Raw genomic sequence first — 24,525 nt, forward strand, 5'->3', positions numbered from 1 at the left:
CTGCTGCTTCTCTGCACACACACCTCTGATCACACCTGACTCCCTACCCGTCCTTAGAACACATTCTACACAAACCCCACTGTATTCTGCTCATCCTGCTTTCTTAACCCAGGCTAATCATCTCCCCCAACCCCCCTTCATATGTCGTCATCTCTCCCATCCTTTAAGGACCAGACACGGGCCCCCTCTTCACCCCATTCTGGATTACTCTCTTCCCGCAGTAGTTTCTTTGTACTTGTACTGGGAGCAACTGTCATCATTTGTCTGCCATTGAGCTTGCTGTGTGGTAGAAGCCCTCTTCTCCCAGCAACCAGGACCAATAATAGTAGGTCAGTTCATGGACTAAGTCACAGAAGTCAAACACGTACCCAGTCCCCCAGTGCATTTGTTAATCATGTATTTTAACTTAAAACAAATACATGTGCATTCATTTTCAGGTCTTCTAATATAGGGGCACTTTGTTTTGTTTGAGTATGGTTTCAGTGATTGAAATTCTGTCATATCCTCCTGGCATAAATTCTGACCCTAACGTATCCTAATCAACAGTTTCTAGTTTGAGTTTCTCTAAAGTGGAAACAAAAACTTAAGAGTACTTTCAAAAGTCAACCAAGTGCAAAACCTTTCTAAATATTCATCATCTTTTTCCTAATCTTTTACAGCTTGGAGCCCAAATATAATCCAATAGCAAATTTATTTTCAAATCTTTAGTTCTGATAAGTCGGTCAACCTAATTTTTCTAGTAGCAGCTGTCTTTTCGGACTCTTCAATTTGTGACATTCAGTTATATAATTACAGCCACAAATATGCCTGGCATAAAGAGCTTCGGGGACTAATGCAGCTGACTTGATGAGCATGAACTTCAGCTGATGGGAGCAGGCACGCACGGTCTTTGTAGAGGATCCTGTTCTTCACCGGGAATGGAGAGCATTTGGGCAGATGAATAGAGCTTCCATTGAATATATATATCTCCTGGATAGAATGAAAATTCATTGAAAGCCGGGTCTCTCTCCGTGTCCCCGTAGCCCTTAGCAAAATGCCTTAAAATCATTACTACAAGAAGCCATTCCATATGTGTTGGTAGAATTGAATAAATTGAATTGAGTTGAATTCTGCAACCTTTTTCTGAGTAGGAGTTGGTTGAATAATGTAAAATGGTAGAATGCCAGGACAGGATGTTGCCTTGGAATTTCCTTGCAAGTGTACCAAAAATACCCCCAAGATATTAGCTATGTGCAGACTGTAAGATGACTCCCTCCTTTGGATTTCTGTTGTGTGTGATTATAATGCTATAAGACTTGACCTTTATTATTTTCCACTCCCACAAGATTTAAGGACTGTGTTTATACCAAGTCACCGGTATATTTGAATTTCAGCTAGAAAGTAATGCGACATTAATAAATCCCAATAATGCATGTTTTGATCTCTACAAATATACTGCACATTAGTATGTGACACCTGCACATATAATTTTTCCTGCCAATATATTTTCCTACCCAAAGATCTCAGCTGAAAGCAGACAGAGCTTGCACTGGTTAACTGTTGTTGTGTAGAAAACTACCTTAAATCTTAGTGGCTTAAAACAACAGTTTATTATTATTGTTCTTGATTCCGTGGGGTGACTGGGCTCAGCTAGGTGGTTCTTATTTAAGGTCTCTCATACGGTTGAGGCCAGATGGTAGACTGAGGCTGAAGTCATCTGAGGGCTTGACTGGGCTGGTTGTTCCAGTTGGCTGTCTCATACTTGACGTTGGCTGCCAGCTAGGTAGGAACTCAGCTAGGCCTGCCAACTAGAGCACCGACGTGTGGCTTCTCCATGTGGCTTGGACCTCACGTCATGGGTTCCCAGAGGGAGAATCCCAAGAATATTCATTCCAAGAGAAGAAGAAGAAGCTGTTCCTTTTAAGGCCAGGGCCCAGAAACTGGCACATGATCACTTCTGCCACATTCTACTAGTCAGAGCAATCACAGAGCCCACTCAGATCCAGAGAGGACAAATACCTCACCTCTCATTAGCCATAGTACCAAAACAGCAGTTGATCTCTTTTATCTGTCATAATATCCATTATAATTTTCCATCTGTGACTTTCACATAAACTAAAATTTACTGAAACCATCAAAACAATTAGAAAAGTCCTCTTACAAGGCACTCAATTTAAAATAATTAAATATTAGATGGATAGTCTCTTTAACCATCTAATCTCATTTGTGCCCCTGGCAAGATAGCTGAATAAAATACTTCAAATGACTTCCCCACCTTTACTAATAAGTTTTACCACCACCAAGAGGAAAGAAAGTAAAGCAAGGATTCCTTTTGTAATGGTATCAGTCTTTTTCACTGAGGCTTGAACAGCCTTGGGCTTTCTTGTGGGTTTTGGGGTTTCTGAATTCTTTCAGTCTGCCCTCTCTCAGAAGAGAGCAGTTCTCAGCCCTTGACTCATTGCTCAGCAGTCAAGTTCCTGCAGGAAAAGTCTGAGGAAAGTACACTACTTTTCTTACCCTATTTATGAAAAATCAAAGTTCCGTTGACTCAATGGCAAACGGGAGACCTATAGAACAGAGGCTGTGGGTATGTGCTCACACTGCATTTTTAAATTTTAAATTTGATTTTGAGAAGACTGTAGATCCCCATGCTATTGTAAGAAATAATACAGAGAGATCCTATATACCCTTTACCCAGTTTCCCCCAATGGTCACATCTTACAAAGCTATAGTGCAATGCCACAACCAAGGTGGTGACATTGATACAATCCACTCATTTATACAGATTTCCTGAGTTTTCGTTTGTGTGTTTGTGTATTTATTTCTGTGCAGTTTTGTCACGTGTAGCTTTGTATATTCACCACTACAGCCAAGATACAGAATAGGTCCATCCCCACAAGGATCCTTCCTGCTCTTTTATAACCACACCCACCTCCCCCCTGCCACCCCCATTCCTAACCCCTAACAACCATGACTCTGTTCTCCATATCTATTATTTTGTCATTTCAAGAATGTCATGTAAATGGAATCGTATAGTATGTATCCTATTAAGCTGACTTTTTTTCACTCAGCATGATTCACTAGAGATTCACCCAAGTTGTTGTGTGTATCAATAGCCATTCCTTTTTCTTGCTGAGTAGTACTCCGTGGTATGGCTGTACCACAGTTTATTTAACCAGTTATCTATTGAAGGACATCTAGGTTGTTTCCAGTTTTGTACTGTTACAATAAAGATGATAGAAATACGTATGTACAGATTTTTTTCAGTATGCACAGTCTTTTACTTCTCTGGGATAAATGCCCAAGAGTGCAGATTGCTAGGGTGTATGGTAGTTGTATGTTTAGTCTTTTAAGAAAATGCCAAACTGATTTCCAGAGTGGCTGAACCATTTTACAGTCCCACCAGCAAATGTTGGGGTGAACCAGTTTTTCCGCATTGAGTTTTAATGATGTGAATTACCAGTATAGCTTTTCATAGTTGGTGGCTGGCAGCCCAATATGAATCAGACATTACTGCCTACTTGCCCCTTCTTGGATACTTAGGAAGGCCTTGAGACATCAAGGACAGACAGAGAGAAGTATCTTCTGGGGCTGTGTTCAGTGACATCTTTATTCCTGCCTCATACCCCAAATTATTTGGGTATGTTCAATGATGGGTCCAGTTCTCAACGCATCACAGGCACTCATTGTCCATTGATTTACCGAATGTGTGTTATATGTCTCCTCTCAAATTCCTTTTACTTTAGCGTTAGATGTTATACTCAAATACCTTCATAGAGTTTTCCAGCCTCTCTTTTCTCATGCCTGAGGCATCTCTTGAACCAATAAGTGCCAACATAGTTGAATGGGAATAAATTGTCACATTTACGCTACCAAGTAAATATTGTACATTCAAATATGGGCTACAAAATTACAAACCAAGCATTCTCACTTTTTCTTTTCACCTGTCTCCTCTTGGCCAGGTGGAATTTGCTGCTGATATTGGCCTTCAGTACAAAGGAGAGCTGACAGTCATTTTACGTTACAAACCCCCGGAGGAGAACCTGACACTTCCACTAGGACAGCTTCAAGGTAGAGAAAACAAATCAATGACTTTGATCGGGGACATTCCATTTCTAGAAGTGTGGAAATAGGGATCAGGGGTTGGTGGGCTCTGTTACTTTTACATTACACAGATGAAATGGAAAGGGTTAGGTGTCACTGTCGTTTAAGGAGAGTCGAAAAGTATATACTGTGTATGGGGAAGGATGTCAGATTCTTACAAGGAAAGGACAGAGTTCATACTTAGAGACCAACCTTAATGTTGAGATTTGTTTCCTGGAGGTCCAGGACATATAGAATCTTCCCCCTCTGCCGGGTAGAGTGGGGGGTAGGGGGAGATGGGGGATGGCCTGCTGAGAGGGGAGGTGTAGAAAGCTGCTGTCTGGATTTATGACATTCACAGCTGCTCAGGGCATCTTGAGAAAGAAATTAACCTGGAACACAGAATACAAAGGAAAAATCCAGATGGAGTCAACTTTTAAATCCCTTTTGCCCTTCTTCTTTCTTCAACTCCTACAGGCAGCTTCCTTTATCTTTCTTTTCCTATCACCCTTGTTGTTGTGACCCTGTGCAACTAAATGACTATCTCTCAGCCTCAGTTGCCTCACTTCTTAGGGATATTGCAAGAATTAAATAGGTTCATTCATACAAAGCACTTAGAACAGTGTTAAATAAAGGTGGTGGTGGAGGCGGTCGTTACTCATGTTGAGCGTATGTCATCAGAATAAAAATGTGATGTGGGAAGAGTTTCCTCTCACCCCCAAATGTAATTGTGTCTGAGCTATAGCCTTTAGAGCTGGCCCAGCATGGAGTTGACAATGTACGAGACTAAAATATCCAAGACGGGAGTTAGGAATTTTCTCTTTGGGGGTCTTGGCACATGTGTGTGGCTTTCATTGTAGCTGTTCCTCACAGAGAGCAGGGATGTGACCCAGGCAGCTCTCAGGGTCTTTTCTATTTTATCCCTTTATATGTTATAGGGGAGTATTTAATTTTTTAAAATTTATTTGCTCATTTTTTTCAACGAAAATGAAAGATATATCCAGAAGGAATGCAGTGGGGTAAAAAACATTTAAGTGATTACATGGAAAAGTATACAATAATGTAAAGATCTCATTCACTCTGCAAATGAAATAAATCTTTGTGGATTTTATTTGTAAATTTTGAAATGGAACCCATGATCTATCTCTCTTCCCTTCCCTTCTTTTCTCTTTCTCTTCCCCTCCCCCCCATTCTCATTCTCTCTTTCTCTTTCATTCTCTCTCTTCCTCCCTCCTTCCCTCATTCTCTCTCTCTCTGGCTCTCTCTCTCTCTTTTTCTCTGATGGCTGATGCAGGAAAGAAGACCTTTAAACGAGGAAAGAAGAAGGACTCTCCTGTCATCTCTGGAGGAATCCTAGAAGTGTTCATCAAAGAGGCAAAGAATTTGACAGCGGTGAAATCAGGAGGCACTTCTGATAGCTTTGTGAAGGGGTAATTTTGTTTGAGCTCATTTTCGATGATACTTAATGGGAGATGAAAAGGTCTGTGATCCATGAGACAGTGGTGGCTGTGAGGCTTCTGTGTTGTTGTCCTTCTAAATGTGTGCTAGGAAAGAACTCCCCTTCAATGCTGGCGCTTACTTTGAAAACAATGCAAGAGAGATCTGCTTATTCTAGCTCTCAGCCTGCTTCTAGCATATTTCAGGATGTCCCGTGACTCTTGCCCTCAAGACTGGCAAATTTTCCTGTGAGATTCATTTCTCACAGCAGGAGAAAGTATGATTTTCTACATGTAATATACTTGCGCTTTGTTATCATTTGGTACTGACTATATGCAACGTCAACAAAAATATTGGATCCTTGGTATTTTGCTCTCTTGGGGGAACTTGTAAAAAGTGGAGATGTCAGAGCATCACCCCTAGAGATACCCACTGGAGAGTGCCTTGGGGAAACTCCAAGACTGCCTCTTGGGCATTTGTGCCCACTTCGTGGAGCCCGGGGCAGTTTCTTGAGGGAATGCAGCCCTTTTAATGGACATTCTTACCCATTCAAGGCAACCCAAACAACAAATCCCTCCTGATTTCTATTTGAGATTTTTTTCTCCTATAATTAGAAGAACTAGAACCAGCGGGATATTTTTCATTCATTGCAACAAACACGTACATGCACACGTTCCAAGCACTAAGTCCTGCAGTTCCAAAAATAAGACATGGTCCCTGGTCTCACAGAGCGCCACAAAATGCATAAGGTAAAACAAAGTCCCGTGATGCCAGCCGTGAGGTTAATTCTTTGAGTCCGATGACAGTATCATTCCTCTCCTCAGTCCTTCTTGGAAAAGTGTAATTTTCCCTACAAGGAAATGAGTCAAACCTTTATGCTCACACAGTCTAACTTTGGTAAGGGCGATAATAAGGAGAAGCAGATGTCTGGGGCTTCCCCACTGGTGAGTGTGTGTGCCTGAATCCTGGTCCATCTGTCCGTGACTCTTTCTCCCAGGAGGTTTAAGCACAGAAGAAATGCTCTCTGTGGATCCTGCCGTTGAAATTTGCCTCCCCAGCCCTACCATCTAGTTCTGGCCTCTTCCTGCTCACTGGTGGGCTAAGGGTATGGCTTCTCGCCCATGAACTCATTGTGGCCTTGCACGGATGACTTAACATCTTCTGGAATAGTTTTTACTTTATCATGTTGAACATTTACGAAGCAGAGATAATAAAGGACAGTATCTTTGTTTTATATATATATATATATTTTTTTTTTTTCCTTTTTAAAGGCCAGTAACTTTCTAGTAAATTCTCTCCCTGGTTACACTTAAACATTGAGCTGATTTTCAAGGGACCTCAGATTTTTTGAAAAAGAGCATGAGAGAGCAAGAATAGACCTTTGTGTAAAATTTAATATTATAAAATATATCAGTAAGTATTAGGTCTGTCCGTGAGCCAACATAACAGTGGCTTAAACAAGACAAAAGTTTTTTCTCTTGTATATAAACAAAGACTAAAGGTAAGGTATCCCATTGGCTTAGTCACATGGCTATATGAGTTACAAGGGAGGCTGGGGAATGTAGTCTTTATTCTGGACAATCTTGTGCGTAACTTTAAAAAAATGAGGATTTTGGGGGGTTTTTTTGAGAAAAATAGCGAGAGAATGAATACTGGGAGGTAAGCAGTCTCTGTTTGGTACATGATATGAAATCTCAAGTGTCATAATGTATCTTCTTTATTGTAAGGTCATTTGTGGTATTTTTCATGTTTGATGTACTAATTTCATACCCATAAGTCTCCTTCCCTAAAGTCTGCTCCCTGACTCATCAGGTACTACGATCAAAAACAAAGTAGAGAAAGTGAGACAGGGAAGGGAGGGAAGTTGATAAAAATATGTTACTAGGCAGGTTACCACTGTGAGCAACTGGGCTCAGTTCCACTAAGGAAGCATCAAGGAAGTCTGTGGAATGTACCTTAGGATCGTCCCTTCAAGGGACAGGGAAGCTGGGAGACTCAGCCACCAATTTCTAAAACTCATTGGTTGAGGGTTGCTCCTGGGGACATTAAATTCCCAGTAATCCCAGGGTTTCCTGCACAGAAGCTGAATCAGCTCACAGAGCACCAAAGTCCTTAATTGGAGAAGCAAAGAGACACAGACGCTTGAAGTAGGAAGCTGTCCACATGCCAGGAAGTGCTCATCGTGGCTTCATGTCACCTCAGAGGTGGGCCAAAGGTGATAGGAGGCAGAACATTATTACATAGTGTCTCCCACAGGAGGTATTTTCATTTCAGGAGGAGGGAAGGACCAATACAGGATTAGAAAGGAGAGGACGGGGGACTTGTGCCTGGTGGCACAGTGGATAAGACTGTGCTCCCAATGCAGGGGTCCCGGGTTCCATCCCTGGTCAGGGAACTAGATCCCACATGCATGCCGCAACTAAGGAGCCCGCCTGCCGCAACTAAGGAGCCCACGTGCCGCAACTAAGACCCAGTGCAACCAAATAAATAAATAAATAAATATTTTTTAAAAAAGAAAGGAGAGTGTGGGCATTTTACTATTGCCCCACTTAAAAGAAATAATAAACCATTCCACTAAATAAACCCAGATTTAAGCATATATGATGCTGGGAAAGAAAATCAAATAGACACACACAGATAAACACACACACACACACACACACACACACGAGGAATTATGGGAAATTGACATGACTACGCAAGGGTGCCTTTTTCTGCTTTACTGTCTCACTGATGGCTTGATTGTGTTTTCTCCTGCAGCTACCTGCTCCCTGATGATAGCAAAGCCACCAAGCACAAAACTCTGGTAATAAAAAAGAGTGTTAACCCTCAGTGGAATCATACCTTCATGTTCACTGGCCTGCATCCCCAGGATTTAAAGAATGTTTGCCTAGAACTTACCGTCTGGGACAAGGAGGCCTTTTCCAGCAACATCTTTCTGGGAGGAGTTCGTTTGAATTCTGGAAGCGGTGAGGGACTTGGTAACCCTGAGATAGTCTGTGACTTGGCGTGGGGCAGGGGAGTGGTTCCTGCAGGTTTGATGTGTCCTAAGTGTATATGTAGTTTCCTCTTAGCCGACTCTCGAAATTTCCAGAGATGCTCCATTACTTTAGCCAAGGATTGGTTCATTGTTAAAATTACTACTATGTAACTTTGTATCCTTCAGCTAGAAGTTTGGGGTGTATAATGCTTATATTCAGTCCTTTCATAAAATACCATTTACACTTTAGTCTAAGTGAATTTCAACTAGTCTGGGAACTTTCTTGGGCCTTACTTCAGGATTTGCTCGGGAGAGGATCACCAAGACAGCACATGCTTCTGACCGGGGAGAGAAGGACTTCCAAGACCACCTTGACTTCAGCCTCTTCTCAGTTCTTTCCATGCTTGCAGCCATTACACTGCTTGAATCGAAAGGAAATCCATTTTTTCCCTAAAAAAATAATGTCTCATGTTGTTCAAACAGGTCATGGAAACACACCACTGATTCCACAAGACACAACTGTAACAGGGCGAATTGGGGGGTGGGGGGAATTACAGCAGCAGAGCACGTGTACAGATTAGGGAGAGCCAAGACTATCTCTGCCAGTAAAACAAAAACTCCCAGTTCAGCCTGTTCTTCTGTTGAGTTAACTCAGTCTAGATGAGCCAGCTTTCTACTTAAACTACCAAAGTGAGGAAGAAATGAGCCCCTAGGGCCATCCTGATTTGTTCCCCATCATCTAGGCAGAGGAGAGGAATGCAGGCTACAAAGGATGAAGTCCATGCTAACCCCACTCACTAGATACGGTGAGAACAAGCCACTGAAGGGCTCTCTGGTCAGCAGGTCCCCCTCAGAGGTTGATCGGTGTCTTCCAGAAAATCAAAACATTCCATTTGTAAAGTGTAATGCTCCCCTTTCCCTTCTTTAGGTGTGAGCCACGGGCAGACCGTGGGTTGGATGGACTCTCAGGGGGAAGAGCAACGCCTCTGGCAGAAGATGACGGACAATCCTGGGACTCCGGTAGAGGGCGTACTCATGCTCCGTGCCAGCATGGGCAAGAGTAAGCTCTGAAGGTACCAGTTCTCCAAAATGAGGCCTCTTGGGACGGTCTGGTTGTTATTTCCTACCAGTAGCAGGCTTGGGACCTGGAGTCTGCTTCCCTGCCATTTCTCACCGGAGGGTATTGGGACCTGAGAGGAGAGATGTCAGTGTTATGAACACCTAGGGTCTTGCCAGGTGTCTGAAAAAGCATGTACCTGTCTATGTCCATGGGCCAGGGCTTTTTTGATTGGATGATAGAAAGTATACCACGCTGTCGTGTCAACAAGCAAATTGTGCAGTGATTCATAGGCTTTATACCGTAGGGGAAATGGCACATGCTTACTTGAAGCTGCAGTTGAGATTGGGAGTTCCCAAACTTTTTCTAATTGTGAGTGACTTTAGGTTTTCTCAAGGTTTGAGGGAAAAGGGGGCCACTTGGAATGTAGACCACTTGAAGAGTAAGAAGAGGGGATAGTGGGGCAAGGGCGTGGCCCTCTTATTGTAGCCAACTTGTGGATTAACCGGGTAAGTTTTCAAGGTGAACTGAGGTTTTTCTGTGGTGACTATGTAATTGATACTCTAAATCATCCCACTTTTGGGAATGAAGAGAGCTAAGTCATTACACCAGAACAACAGATGTAAACCAGGATTGACCTGGCAAAATTGGGATGTAGAGTCACCCTAATTATGACCTAGCTATTAGCTCTGTTGTAAACATCTATTTTATAAAATGTTCTAAGCTATTAACTAAGAGGGAATAAGAAGCAATGCACATTTTTGAGCCCCTACTTGTGTTATGTCTACGATATCCCATTGCTCAAAGGAAGTCATATGGCCAAGCCCAAAATCAAGAGGCAGGGGAATGTACTCTACTCACATTGAAGCCATGGCAAGAGCGAGGATGCAGGAAGGAATGAAGGATTGTGGCCAGGAGTTCAATCTACCTGACCTTCTGTCACCTGGGATTCCAGAGACTTTAGCCACCAAACTTAGGTATGAAGGGAGTTAAAGCTGAAAGGGACCTCAGACCTGGTTCCTCATTTTGAAGATTCCAAATCCGCAGCCCAGAAAGCAGAAATGACTTGCCCAAGATCATATAGAAGCTGTGAATGTATCCAGACTTAAATCCAGGGTGTGACCCCTAGGCCAGTGTTCTTTGCACTGTGACCTTTGGCGTGATCCTATGCTTATCGTGATGAACAAGAGGACATAGACCAAGGGAGGTGGAGCAGAGTGTGATTATTTGTGTATGAACGTACCTGACCCAATCTTCTGGAAGCATATTCTAGCCCCTCAGCTCATTTTTTCACTTGAATTCATGTATTGATAAAGTCCTTAAAAGGATAGATACTGAATCTTACTAGTAGGAAAGCTAGAATCATCTTCAGGCTTATTCTAGCTAATTGTTCCATATTCTGAATTTCTTCTTGAATTTTGAAAACAGGTTTAAGAATATATTTAGCATTATTCTTAGAAAGGGGAATAAGCAATCCATATTCATTATTATTAAAAAAAACCAGGCTCTCTAATTCTAGAAAATTGAAGTTATTAGTCTAGTGTAGCTTAGTGCATATGGTACATTTTTTTAAACTCACACCCGTCTCTCTATGTTGCCCTTCTTTTTTTTTTTTTTAATTTTTATTTATGTATATTTATTTTTGGCTGTGTTGGGTCTTCGTTTCTGTGCGAGGGCTTTCTCTAGTTGCGGCAAGCGGGGGCCACTCTTCATCACGGTGCGCGGGCCTCTCACTATCGCGGCCTCTCTTGTTGCGGAGCACAGGCTCCAGACGCGCAGGCTCAGTAATTGTGGCTCACGGGCCCAGTTGCTCTGCGGCATGTGGGATCTTCCCAGACCAGGGCTCGAACCCGTGTCCCCTGCATTGGCAGGCAGACTCCCAACCGCTGCGCCACCAGGGAAGCCCTATGTTGCCATTCTTAAAAACAGAAAGCAAAAAGTGTACGATCATCACTACTTCCTATATTGGAAATATAAATTGTCTTCAGACTTGATGTGACTGAGTATGTCTTCAGAGACATTTTTAGGGGAGGTGAGAGAGGGTGGCGATGGTGAAGCCTGGAGACATCTCTAAAGTAGACAAAATGAGGTAGATTTATTCACTAATAATAAAAGTGGCAAAATTAATCAATTCCAAAATTTATAACTTGAACTCAAGATGAGCATGAACTTTATGTATTCAGACCTTTGCCACGGTCAGAGCAATTCTGTGTCGTGACTTCATAAAATCCAACATCTAACTGGGTATTTCCATAATGCAAGACCCAGGTGTGCCTAAGTCCATCAGAAACCTGTTGGTGCGGCTCTTAAAAATAAAAGGTAAAAAAAAATTAAAAAAAAAAATAAATAAATAAAAGGTAAATTGATCTTTAGGTTACTCTTTTTTAAGTATAGTGTAGAAGTACAAAAAATATTTTTATATAAGTGATACATGTGAATGGCATAAAACTCAAATAGTTCAAAATTGTGAAAAGTAAGTCCTACCCCTTCCTCTTCCATATCAAAATATATTGACAGCCTCATTCTTTTTTATGGCAACAGGGAATTACATTATGGGATATATTAAATTTAACTAGTCCTATCAAATGCCACATTAAATATGGTTAACTAAGCTATCTATGTTTGGTGGCTTTTCTAAGCAGTCTTTTTTTCAAAAATAAACACTTTGAAATTCAAAATGAGATGTGTATATTGCACAGCAATTCTACTTTTGGGTATTTATCCTACAGAGATAGATACGTATGTGAGAAATGAGTACATAAAAGGGTATTGCTTGCAGAAGATTGGAAACAACCCAAAAGCCCTTCAATAGAGGCCTTTGGCAATATCATACATGCCTAATTTTTCTGTTTCATTAATTGCTCCCTTTCCTTCTCTGTTAAAGATTGTTAACATTGGATTCTTTGATGCTTGTTCTTTCTTTTCTCCTCACTTTATCCATCCTCTCCGGCATTATCATGTATTGTATGCTCATGGTTTTATGATTATTTATATGCTTATAACTACAGATTCACATCCTCAACCCACATCCTTCCTCTCAGCCCCAGATCCAACCGCCTATATGATATCTCCACCAAGATAGCTCACGCTCTCGACATAGTCAAAAATGAACTCTTTATTCTACCTTCCCTCTTACACCCATGTCTTTCTACTCCAGTACATCCTGTCTCAGTACCTGGTACCATCATCCACCAGGTTATGCTAACTAGACACTGGATAGTGATCTTTTTTTTTATTGACATATAGCTGACTTAACAATATTATGTTAGTTTCAGCTGTACAACATAGTAATTTGATATTTTTATACTACAGTTATTCTAAAATGTTGAGAATATCCCATGCGCTGTACATTACATCCTTGTAACTTATTTATTTGATACCTAGTGGTTTGTACCTCTTAATTCCCTTCATGTGTTTTGCCCCTCCCCCCATCCCTCTCCCCTCTGGTAACCACTACTTTGTTCTCTGTATCTGTGAACCTGTTTCTGTTTTTTTTTTAAAATTAATTAATTAATTAATTAATTTTTGGCTGCGTTGGGTCTTCGTTGCTGCGCGTGGGCTTTCTCTAGTTGTGGCGAGCGGGGGCTACTCTTCATTGCAGTGCGTGGGCTTCTCATTGCGGTGGCTTCTCCTTGTGGAGCACAGGCTCTAGGCATGCGGGCTTCAGTAGTTGTGGCACCGTGGGCTCAGTAGTTGTGGTTCGTGGGCTCTAGAGCGCAGGCTCAGTAGTTGTGGCACACAGGCTTAGTTGCTCCATGGCATGTGGGATCTTCCCGGACCAGGGCTCGAACCCGTGTCCCCTGCATTGGCAGGCGGATTCTTAACCATTGCACCACCAGGGAAGTCCCCTGTTTCTGTTTTGTTATATTTGTTCATTTGTTTTATTTTTCAGATCCCACATATAAGTGAAAACACAGTATTTGTCTTTCTCTGACTTATTTCACTAAGCATAATGCCCTCCAAGTCCATCCATGTTGCTGCAAATGGCAAAATTTTGTTCTTTTTTATGGCTGAGTAATATTCCATTGTATATATCTACCACAGCTTCTTTATCCATTCATCTGTTGATGGGCACTTAGGTTGCTTTCACACCTTGGCTATTGTAAATAATGCTGCTATGAACATTGGGTGCATATATCTTTTCAAATTAGTGATCTTTGATTTATGCCTCTTCCTTACCCCGAGGCAAAATCAATCAGGAAATCATATCGATTCTACCTCCTAAATATCTCAAAAGCCTGTCCAGTTCTCACCATCTCCATGCCACCACCCGAGTACAAGCCACCATTATGCCTCTCTACGATTATTACAGGTCTCCTAGCTGCTATCTTTGCAGCCACTCTTGCCCTCCCTCAATCCACTCTCCATAGGGTGGCCAGATTTTCCCAACATGTTATTTTAAAATGTTCAAACATGCAGAAAAGCTGAAATGATTTTACAGTGAGCACTTATACCTACCACCTAAATTCGACTTCTACCGCCAGCTATACTTTCTCATCATTCATTGTCTACCTGTACATCCTCAGAGTGATCTTTTAAAAAACACATCTGATCGTGCTTTAAAACCCTCCGTGGCTTTCCATTGCCCTGAGAATAAAATCCAAATTCTTGCTCAGGGCCTGCCAGGCCCTGTCTGAGATGGTTGCTTCCTCCTCTCCAGCTCACCCCGGGCCATGCCTCTTTCCCTCCCCTGCTCTGTGGCCACGCAATGCATTTTTCTGCTCCTCAATCGTGCCAGCCTTTATTCCATCTCATGGCCTTTGCAAAGGAATCTGCTTGCTCCTTCTTCTCATCGGCCTGATTTCCATTCATCGTCCAGGTCTTGAATGTTACCTGCTCAGGGAAACCTCTCCTGACCCTCCTCTGCCTGACTAGGTCACAACAGCCTGCCTCTCTTTCCCCTTCATTACATACATCGCAATTTTCATAAATTATTCACGTAATGAGTCCTTTAATGCCTGTGTCAGTTCACTCCCCACCACATCCCTAGAATGTAAGATTCAGAAGGGCAGAGACAATATTTATATTGTTTCACAGCTATATCCCCTGTGCTTAGTTCAGAGTAGGTAATTTGAAAATATTTGTGGATTAAGTGAAAATGAATAAAAAAAGTAACATCAGAGAATGTTAGACCAGATAAGGAAACTGGGACCCACATAGATAAGAAAAATCTCCGACTGTGATTGCCGATTGGTCTTTTAAAAGCAACGTTTCTATAAGTACTTTCGTTACAACCCTAAACAGCTCATTCCAGCTTCTCTTGGCATAGATAAAAGCACAGAGTGTGCTCTCCAGCCCAGCATCTCAGCTTCTCAGAAGAAGAGGCCATGGCCTTGCCTGGAGGATCCTACTCATAATTTGGAGCAGCCCTCAATTCTCCCTCAGTTGAATCAGACAAGTTGTAAAGGGACATGGGCAACCTTACAAGCCTGACTTTATCCATTCAGTTTGTAAATAGCACCTGCAGGATATGGGGAAGAGCCAGGGTATCAGCTCTCATTTTGCTTATGTTGTTACTGTCATTGGAATTATCAGGATGTAGATTTTCCAGGTCACAAAAGCACCAACAGCAAAGATATTTTGATGGGGCTTTTTATTTTGGCGTCCTTTTCCTTAAGAAATTTAAACAAATATATGACCAGTCATCATTAAGTATTGATACATAACTAATGTGTGAATTGAGCCCCCCTGATTCACGGTAATATCAGCAGCATCATCACCTGCTACCCCAAGGTTTCTATTGTGCAGGGGAGGAGAAACCTGTGGAAAAAATAAGGGCAAAGCCCACTTTTAGAAGCAAAGTGGATGAAGATATCAAGTCCCAGAAGCACCACAGAAAGAAATACTGTGGCATTTTGGGCTGTGATCAGTGTTTGTTTTTTCTTCCACGTAGATATTTCACACTAAACTGAGCATTGCCTTTAGAAGTTGGCAGAAGGGCTTTCCTCCCACAATGGTATATTTATGGCCTCTGAAATTAAAGAAAATAAATAGGACGAGGAAGTTTATACAGGCCAAACTATAACAAAAATCAGATCTTGCAAGGTTTGAGCAAGAGCCGTGGAAATTGGGCCACATCAAGGATTCCAAAAGGTTATCTGAGTCATCTGAGATGTGAATTTAATACATTGATTCCAGAGCATTGCTCCAAACCTACTGAACAAAATCTCCAGAAAACTTCATCATTTTTATCAAGCTTCTTAGGTGATTCTAATACAAGTGGATCACAGTTTGAGAAAGACTGCATTAGAGGACAAATTATCTTGACTGTATTATTTGGACCAACTCTACATCATGATGACAGATTGGCTTTGGCTAACCTGGACATTATTAATTGCAAGGCAACCATGGTGAGGTGGAAGGAGCCTAAACTTGAACTCAGATTGACATAAGCTCAAGTCTTGACTATTTACCAGCCATGTGACCTCAGTCAAGTTAATTATCCAATCTAGGCCTTGATCTAGTTGCCTGTATAATAGGGATAATTGGGCTGCCTTGTAGTAATTGAAGATATCAAATGAGGTAATATATGTGAATATGCTTTGTAAATTTTAACCCACTGTGAAAAAAAAAAAAGGTCATTATTAGTGATCTAGAGATAGCAATCTGTAGTTCATAATCTCTTAGGCCCTTCTTTTCCTGGGTGCTTGGCTAGGTCTTAATTGTTCTATGTACAATGAAGTGGTCTCCAGTGTACAGCAACAATACAAAAAAAGAAAACCCTAACTTTGCTATGTCACGCATTATGGAATTTCCTACTGCATCTGATTAGATAGTAAGTTTTGCAAAAGTGTTTAATTTGAGGGAGAGAAAAACTGGTCAGTTTTTTGTTAAGATGTTGTGGAACCCATAAGCAAACTATCTTTGCACCCTTTTCCTTAACGTTCTTTCAGTGTAATGACCATCTCTTTCTATGGCCCATTGCTTATCCCCTATGTCAGGGAGATCAAACCTACCTTCTTCACAGGGATGTTGTTCAGAATCACACTTTTTATCTACAGAAGGAAATTTACCATTCTCTCAAAAGAAATTCCATAGAAATACAAACTGCTGTTGCATTATGAGGAATGCATAGTGTTTCAAAGATTAGCAATTGTACCTCATTTACCACATTAGAATTTATTGAACTATTCCAGCAGAGGGTTCCTTTCATACTTGGAAAAGGGAGGTAGAATATATAGTTAGTATTGCCTATAAGTGACAAAATATGCATATAGGGAGTAGATCATATTTTTCTTTCCAGTATTTCAGCACAAGAGGATAATTGTCTCTAATCATTTTCCTTTTTCTCTGATTGAGGCAGACACTAATAAAACAAGTAAAATATTTTATTATAATAGTTATAGCAAAAGTTTAAATCATGGGCGTTTGCTGAGGAAAAAAAGTCCATAGAAGGGCAGAGAACTAGATATGGATTTGAATCAAAATATTTTCTTTTTATCCCTTTATTGTTAGATCTGCTTACTTTGGGAAAGGAATCTGATTGTCCTTTCTAAGCATGTTTTTCTACTTAGCCACAGGTTCATTTTGTCTTCAGAAAGTTGAAACTTGTTTGTGCAGATCCATGGGAATTGATGAGTCCTAACAGTAAAATTTTTTAAATCTTTCACATTTTAAATCTTTCACATTTGGAAACAAGGAAGGAAGGGAGCCATTCCACCACAAAACAGTTTATGTCAGTCATTTATGTCTGAACTGTAGTTAGAGCGATTGAGTGTTGGGAATATATTTTCTTTTCCATCCTTTCCAGTATTCATTATTCATAAATCGACATTTTTGAAGAGAGATCATTGGCTTTCAGTTGATATGAAGAAAGAAATGTCTAGACTTTCCTGAATCTTCTTGCTTTTGACCTTCTTCACTACCCACAATTAATTTGTCCTCCTTGATTCCTAAATATCGTCTTACATTGTGCCTCTGACTGATGGGGTGCAGCCCAGAACCTTAGGAGATGCTCTCAATGCTTTATTCCACTTAGATTAATGGAAATGTTATTATTAATTTTCAGCTCTTTCCTATCACCTCCGAACCCAGCTCTGTTAGAGTCATTTGTTTGCAAAGCATCTGAATGCACAAAGCCAGGTTGGGGGGAGGGGAGTTGCCCTGGCTGCTTCCCAGGGTGTCAGATTTTAAGGGGTACTAAACATCCCTGAAAAGGTAATGAGGTGGGGAACTCCTCTCAAGAAAAGTATGGTATTAGCAGGAAGGAATAATGTCTGCTTGAGTAGATAAGTGAGGAGGGGACCCCATAGCTGAAGAGCAATTCATGGTTGATGAAAGACAGGTCTGATTAGAGACAGGGTTTCTGTTTTGCTGAATGGGGGATATAACTTGGTCTAGGCATGAATTGCTAAGGACATAGGGAAAAGGGGGTTTGCCTCCACTGGAGATTCCCCTCCATTGGAGATTTCCTTTATCCCTTCCACCAGGCAGGATTCCTCAAAATCAACGGTGTACAAATATTTAAAGAACCTCTGAGACGGGCACCACATCATCGGGGCAAGAACTGGTCCAACTCTGAATGCGCTAGGTCCCCATTCCTGGATTGAGTGTAGTTGTCACAGGCAGGCTGCTTTGCTCTGGGCCTGAAGATGAGTCCAAGGGTTTAGTGGACTGGGGAGGGAAGACACACTTTCAATACCCTAAGGACAGCTGAAGATCACTGGGTTACTGGGACATTGGAATGGCAGCTCTCCTTGGGAAGAAGTATGAGCGGTAATTTTCCAAACTCTGCCAGTGACCAGGTCACCTATATCTGCCTTGTCCCTGGCACCCGCCTGCTTTGGCTGCCAATTTACTCTCCTAAGCTCCTGCTCTGATACGAAGTTGATCTCTTTGTTTGTTTTTAAATTAATCAACTTTAGACTGAGAAGTTAGAGCAGTATTAGGTTTACAGAAAAATTAAGCAGAAAGTAAGAGTTCCCGTATACTACCACTCCCCTCCCCCTGCAGGTGTCTCCTGTAATTAACATCTTTCGTTGGTGTGGTATGCTTATTATAATTGATTAACCAATATTGGTACATTATTATTAATTAAAGTCCATAGTTTATATTAGGGTTCATTCTTGGTGTTTCACAGTTGTATGGGTTTTAGCAAGTGCCTAATATCATGTATCCACAATTACATTATCATACAGAATCATTTTGCTGCCCTAAAAATCCCCTGTGCTCCAACCTCTTGCAACCACTGGTCTTTTTTACTGTCTCTATAGTTTTGCCTTTTTTCAGAATGTCATATAGTTGGAATCATACAGGATATAGCCTCTTCTGGCTTGCTTCTTTCACTTATTGATATGCATTTAAGGTTCCTCCATGCCTTTTTGTGGCTTAGTAACTCATTTATGTCTTTTTTTTCATTGTGGGAAGAGCACTTAACGTGAGATCTACCCTCTTAACAAATTTTTAAGTGCACGATACAGTATCACTGTTTTTTGGCAGGGGGGGGAGAGAGAGAGAAGGTTGAAAGATCTAAGAAACAATGATATTTTTAAAATTCCCTTGGAAATTCCCTGGCGGTCCAGTGGTTAGGACTCTGTGCTCTCACTGTCAAGGGCCCGGGTTCAATCCCTGGTCAGGGAACTAAGATCCCACAAGCCTCACAGCCAAAAAAAAAGAAAGAAAATTCCCTGGAGATGATGGGAGGTCTACATTCATTTTGCTAGTTTTCTTGGTTCTATTGTTGGCTACAAATGACTGTTCCTATTTACTTGTTTTGCCACATATAGTACAAAATTAGTAGCAATGCTTAAACACTTAACATGCCTACTTCTAAGCTTCTGTATGGAATATGCACCCCAGACCAAAGCTTTGTGCCACTCTGTACTTACTGCAAAGTGTAATGTCTTTTTCATTAAATTCACTTTCCTAAGATCTCTCCTGTGTTCTATTACAAGTTATTCCTGGGTACTTGAAGATGCATATCCTTGAAGATGCATTGTGTGTCACCTATTCCTCCTGTTTTTATACTTATTTGTCTTTGGAGCGAAGCTCATTTGCTGAATTGAGACACACAGATAGGATGACTATCCGGTGTCTGTTTCTAAGGCTAGGATGACGTTGAACAACTCTTCGTGGTGCTTAGCTGTTGAATCTAACCCTCATTTTGGTTCTTGCTCACTTATTTTCCTGTAAAGCTGAACCCTGACCCCATCACTCCCTTTGCCCTCCCCTCGGTAAATCATGGGTAGTGGCAAGGGACGGGATCAGAAGTGACATTTATTGAGCACCTAGTGTACGTCAGGGGCTTTACAAATTGTTATCTAATTTATTATCTGTGTTTTAAAAAGACAAAGGACCAAAAAAAAAAGAGACATGAGTCTCAGAGAGGTTAAGTAACCCAACTAGTGTATAATAGAGCCTCACCCTACGTGGAGCTCCCCATTTCAGATCCCAAAACCCATGCTCTTCGTTCTTCACCAAAATGTACCCCAGATAGAAATTCTGTGCTTGTTATGAGCTGGAGACTTGCTTCTCAAAGTGTGATTCATGAACCAGCAGCATTAGCTTTACCTCGGAGCTTGTTGGAAATGAAGAATGTTGGGTCCCAAGCCAGAATGAATCATAATATTCATTAGAACAAGGTCCTTAGTTGATCTGCAAGCACAATAAACTTTAAGAAGCACTGGTGTAGAGAATATGGCAGACGGGACCTTGATATTTAAGGTACTTGATACTTAAAAGACTGTTAGTTGTAGTTGATGTGAACATTGGCCTAAGACACACCCCATTTATCAGTCTTTTCGTTTTTTGAAATTTTTATTGAAATATGGTTGATTTACAATGTTGTGTTAGCTTCAGGTGTACAGCAAAGTGATTCAGTTGTGTGTGTGTGTGTGTGTGTATTCTTTTTAATATTCTCTTCCATTATAGGTTGTTAAGATATTGAGTATAGTTCCCTGTGCTATACAGTAGGTCCTTGTTGGTTATCTGTTTTTATATAATAGTGTGTATATTTTAATCTTGAGCTCCTAACTTATCCCTCCCCCACCCCTTTCCCCTTGGTAACCATAAGTTTGTTGTCTATGTCTGTGAGTCTATTTCTGTTTTGTAAATAAGTTCATTTGTGTCATTTTTTTAGATTCCACATATAAATGATATCATATGATATTTGTCTTTGTCTGACTTACATCCCTTAGTATGATAATCTCTAGGTCCATCCATGTTGCTGCAAATGGCATTATTTCATTCTTTTTTATGGCTGAGTAATATTCCTGTGTGTGTGTGTGTGTGTGTGTGTGTGTGTGTGTGTGTGTGTGTGTGTACCACATCTTCTTTATCCATTCATCTGTTGATGGACACTTAGGTTGCTTCCATGTCTTGGCTGTTTTAAATAGTTCTACTATGAACATTGAGGTGCATGTGTCGTTTGGAATTAGAGTTTTCTCTGGAGATATGCCCAGGAGTAGGATTGCAGGATCATATGATAGCTCTATTTTTAGTTTTTTAAGGAAACTGCATACTGTCTCCATAGTGGCTGCACCAATTTACATTCCCACCAACAGTGCAAGAAGGTTCCTTTTTCTCCACACCCTCTCCAGCATTTATTATTTGTAGACTTATTGATGTTGGCCTTTCTGACCGGTGTGAGGTGATACCTCATTGTAGTTTTGATTTGCAATCAGTCTTTTCTTTGAGTCCTTTCTCTTCCTCGATTTTGATTTCTCCCCATAAACACATGCATGCTTACTAGCATCCTTTTTTTTCTTGTGTTCTCCTGTTACTATCCTGAAGACATTCCCCAGTGTGTAGCTGACCTCATTTCAGAGTACGTGCAACGAAGACCTGGCTATTTTTTTTTATAATGGATGAGTCTTCCAACCTGCTGAATCCAATGAGGACCGACTGAACCCAGATACAGTCTCCTCTAAGCCTGAGGAAGTAGAGCCCCTAAAAGCTCTATTCCATAATACCAGTCGGACAGACATCTTCTAGATGATGTCTCTTCTACTGTCAGTCAATATTTAGCACTTGTGTGGCGGATGTTAATCAGGTATGGAGAAAAGCATTTGGAGACCAGCTTGGCTTAGGCCAGTGAAAAATGTGAGGCCTGAGTCAGGAATACATTTTTGTTCATCCTGCAAAAGGATGAAAGGGGGTAATAGCTCTGCTACTTGTTGTGGATTTTGAGCAAGATGTTTCCACTCTCTGAGCCTCAGTTTTCTCCTCTATAGACTGAGGGGCTTGGACTAAGTGCAATCCAACATTCCCTCTAGTTCTAAAGTTCTCTGATACCTTGTGCATGCTGAAATTCACTGACTTTAAGAAGCCGTTGATTGTAAGGTGCAGCAGGGCTTCAGATACCACTAAAAAATGCAGCCAATTATAACTGTAAGATGTTGTTCTGGATGTTCTACCTCTGTCTCTGCTTTTTTTTTTTTCTCTTTGCCCTTCTTCACACTGCTCTATGCCCCAAGAGGCCAACCTTAATGAACTGCTTCATTGGGGATGTCTTGCCCTGTGGATTTGGGTTGGGATTGGCCAAAGGAAGGAACCAGTAGGAGATTGAATGGTGGGAAGAAAGTGAGATTGATACAGTTCTTCCCTTGGCTCTTTCCTGCTGGGTCACAAAGTGCCAGGGGTTACATTCCTTTGCTCAGGATTATAGCTCCTGGCAGGTGACCTTCTCCTCCAGCTGGACCTACGGTCACCACTCCCTCCCTTCACCCCTTCAGGCCTATGAGTGGTAAAGTCCTCGACTGTGGCCAGTTTCACCATCCCTCATTACTTTCCCTTAACCTTGACCACACCTTTATAAATAGTTTTTTATTAATTTTTCCTCAATGTCACAGTCACAGTTTCAGTGTTCCATTTGTTTCTGGCTGGGACCCTAATTGACACAGTAATTGGTATTGGGGTGTTCTTAAGAAGTAGGCTCTCAAAATAGAATTTTAGCTCTGTGTTTGAGGAGCGTTACAGGCATGTGGCAAAGTAATAGATGCTTACTTAGTCTGTTGGAATGAATGGGAAAAAAATGATCTTCCGATCTTTGTGCCTCTAATACCCAGAAAAAAACCAGGTAGCCAGAAATTAAGAGGGATTTCTCTTTTAGGTTTCTCAGAATGTGCAAAGATGGTCATTAAAGAAGTGTGTTCCCTTAAAAAGATTCCCTTTGGTCTGTACAATAGACACCCCTGCTTCTGATTATCTTTGCTGATAGGAATGAAAAAAAATTTTCCCAGTCAGTATTTGGGTACCAGGTACTAGAGACTTTATTGCTTTGCTCTGGTAAAGACAGCACATCTGGAGTAGCAAGAATGCCATCAGTATGGTGGATGAGTCTGCTATTCCATATGTAAAGACAATCAGGACTCCTCTGGAGCCCATTATAACAAAGACCAGAGAGATGGCGATCTTTTCTTAGATAAGAGAGTAAAGATAAACTGTTCTCTGTCATGTGAATGCACCATTATACTTAGACTCAAAGAAGATGTTACATGGTCTCTCCTCTGACCTAGAAACTCAATTTACAGTGAAGAAAGTGCATCTGGGAGTTCATGCTATGGAATTCATTGGTCTTACCATGTGTCTGAGCACCTGAAAATAGCTGGTTTGATAGAAGAATGGAATGGTTTACTCAAAGCTCAGTTATAGAATGAGCTGATATACAATGCTTAGTGAGGCTGGAGAGAATCTTACGTGATAGAGTATATGCTTTAAATCAGCAGCCAGAATATGGTGCTGTGGCCCTTGTAGCCAAAACCCATGGGTTAAGGGACAAAGATGTGCAAAGGGGGATGGCCCTTCTCGTTGTTATACCTAATAGCCTACTTAAGTAGTTTTTCCTATATGTCTGCATGAACTTGGGTTCAGTGAGCCTAAGGGCTGTGGTGTCCAAGGAAGGCACTAGCATTTTTACATAGGAAACAGTCATGGTTCTATTATATTGGAAGCTGAGAATGCCTCTTAAATATCTGGGGCTCCTCACACCACTAAACCTACAGGTAGAGAAGAGGTTACCTGTACTAGCTCAGGTGATTATCAAGAGGAAATTGCGTTGCTCATCCGCAATGGTTACAAGGAGAACTATGGCCAGAGCTCAGGGGATTTATTGGGGCATCTCTCAGTACTCCATAGCTCAGTCATCCTGGCCAGGGGAAAACTGCAGCAACCCAATAAAAACGGCCACTAAGGAATCAGATCCTTCCCGAATGAAGGTTTGGGTCAATCCTCCAGGTAAAGCAATTCAGCTGAAGTGCTGGCAGAGAGTCAGGAGAATTTGAAATGATTATTAACGCAGATCTCATGACCAGCTACATAAGTGGGATTGAAGCATCTTTGTTTGGTCTTGATTAACTGTTTCTTCCACCCTCTTTCTCCAACTAGCTTCTGGGAAGAGCGCTGGTGGTAGCTAAGATTTTAAGTTTCAGGTGGGCGTATGAGCGAACTGATCCAGTAGTCGACAGTCAGGAAACGTTCTGATAGTATCTGACAGATAGTAAATAGTTCAGGCTTTATGGGCCGTCCAGCCTTTGTTGCAACTACTCATCTCTGCCACTGTGGAGCAAAAGCAGCCATAAGCAATATGTTAAAAATGTGTGTGCCTGTGTTCCAATAACGCTATTGACAAAAACAAACGGCCAGGCTGTTGGCTCTAGTTTGCTGACTTCAGTAGGTGATGGGGACATGAGATTTTTATTCAGACAAAAGAGTAGATGCTGAGGGTAGAAGGGGTGAACTGTGCTGGTTGATCTCTGTCTGCCTGACCAGAGTCCCTCTCTGCAGTTTTCGAAACTGTGCTTTGCTCCTTCACCCTCTGGTTTTCAGTTGGGTTTGGCCAACTGGAGCCAATAGTGGGAGATGAGAGAACAGGAGGAGAAAAAGTTCAGGGTATTTATTCCCTGTGCTCCTTCCCTGCTGAGCTGAGGGTTGTTAAAGGCTGTGTTTCTCTATCACAGCTCTGCTTAGGTGGTCTGTCCTAAAACTATATGTAGAGTTCTCTCTGAGTTCCAGTAATCACTCCCTCCACTTGCCCTTCAGGCCTAGGGTGGTA

General features: G+C 41.4%; 1 protein-coding gene across 7 annotated transcripts in view; it reads left to right on the forward strand.

The window, feature by feature from the left end:
• SYTL5 (synaptotagmin like 5) overlaps positions 1 to 24,525 on the forward strand; it is a 229,170-nt gene that overhangs the window by 193,121 nt on the left and 11,524 nt on the right. For 4 of the 7 annotated variants that reach the window (XM_036839959.1, XM_036839962.1, XM_036839963.1 and 1 more), the window contains 4 exons: positions 3,942 to 4,050; positions 5,357 to 5,492; positions 8,260 to 8,468; positions 9,408 to 9,985. In XM_036839959.1, the coding sequence (XP_036695854.1) occupies positions 3,942 to 4,050; positions 5,357 to 5,492; positions 8,260 to 8,468; positions 9,408 to 9,550 (597 nt within the window). In that variant the 3' untranslated portion in view covers positions 9,551 to 9,985. Of the gene's footprint in view, positions 1 to 3,941; positions 4,051 to 5,356; positions 5,493 to 8,259; positions 8,469 to 9,407; positions 9,986 to 24,525 lie in introns of those variants that run through there. The other 3 variants (XM_036839960.1, XM_036839966.1, XM_036839961.1) reach the window with 1 other exon arrangement.

The sequence above is a fragment of the Balaenoptera musculus genome, chromosome X (genome assembly GCF_009873245.2).
Source record: "Balaenoptera musculus isolate JJ_BM4_2016_0621 chromosome X, mBalMus1.pri.v3, whole genome shotgun sequence".
Classification (NCBI taxonomy): domain Eukaryota; kingdom Metazoa; phylum Chordata; class Mammalia; order Artiodactyla; family Balaenopteridae; genus Balaenoptera; species Balaenoptera musculus.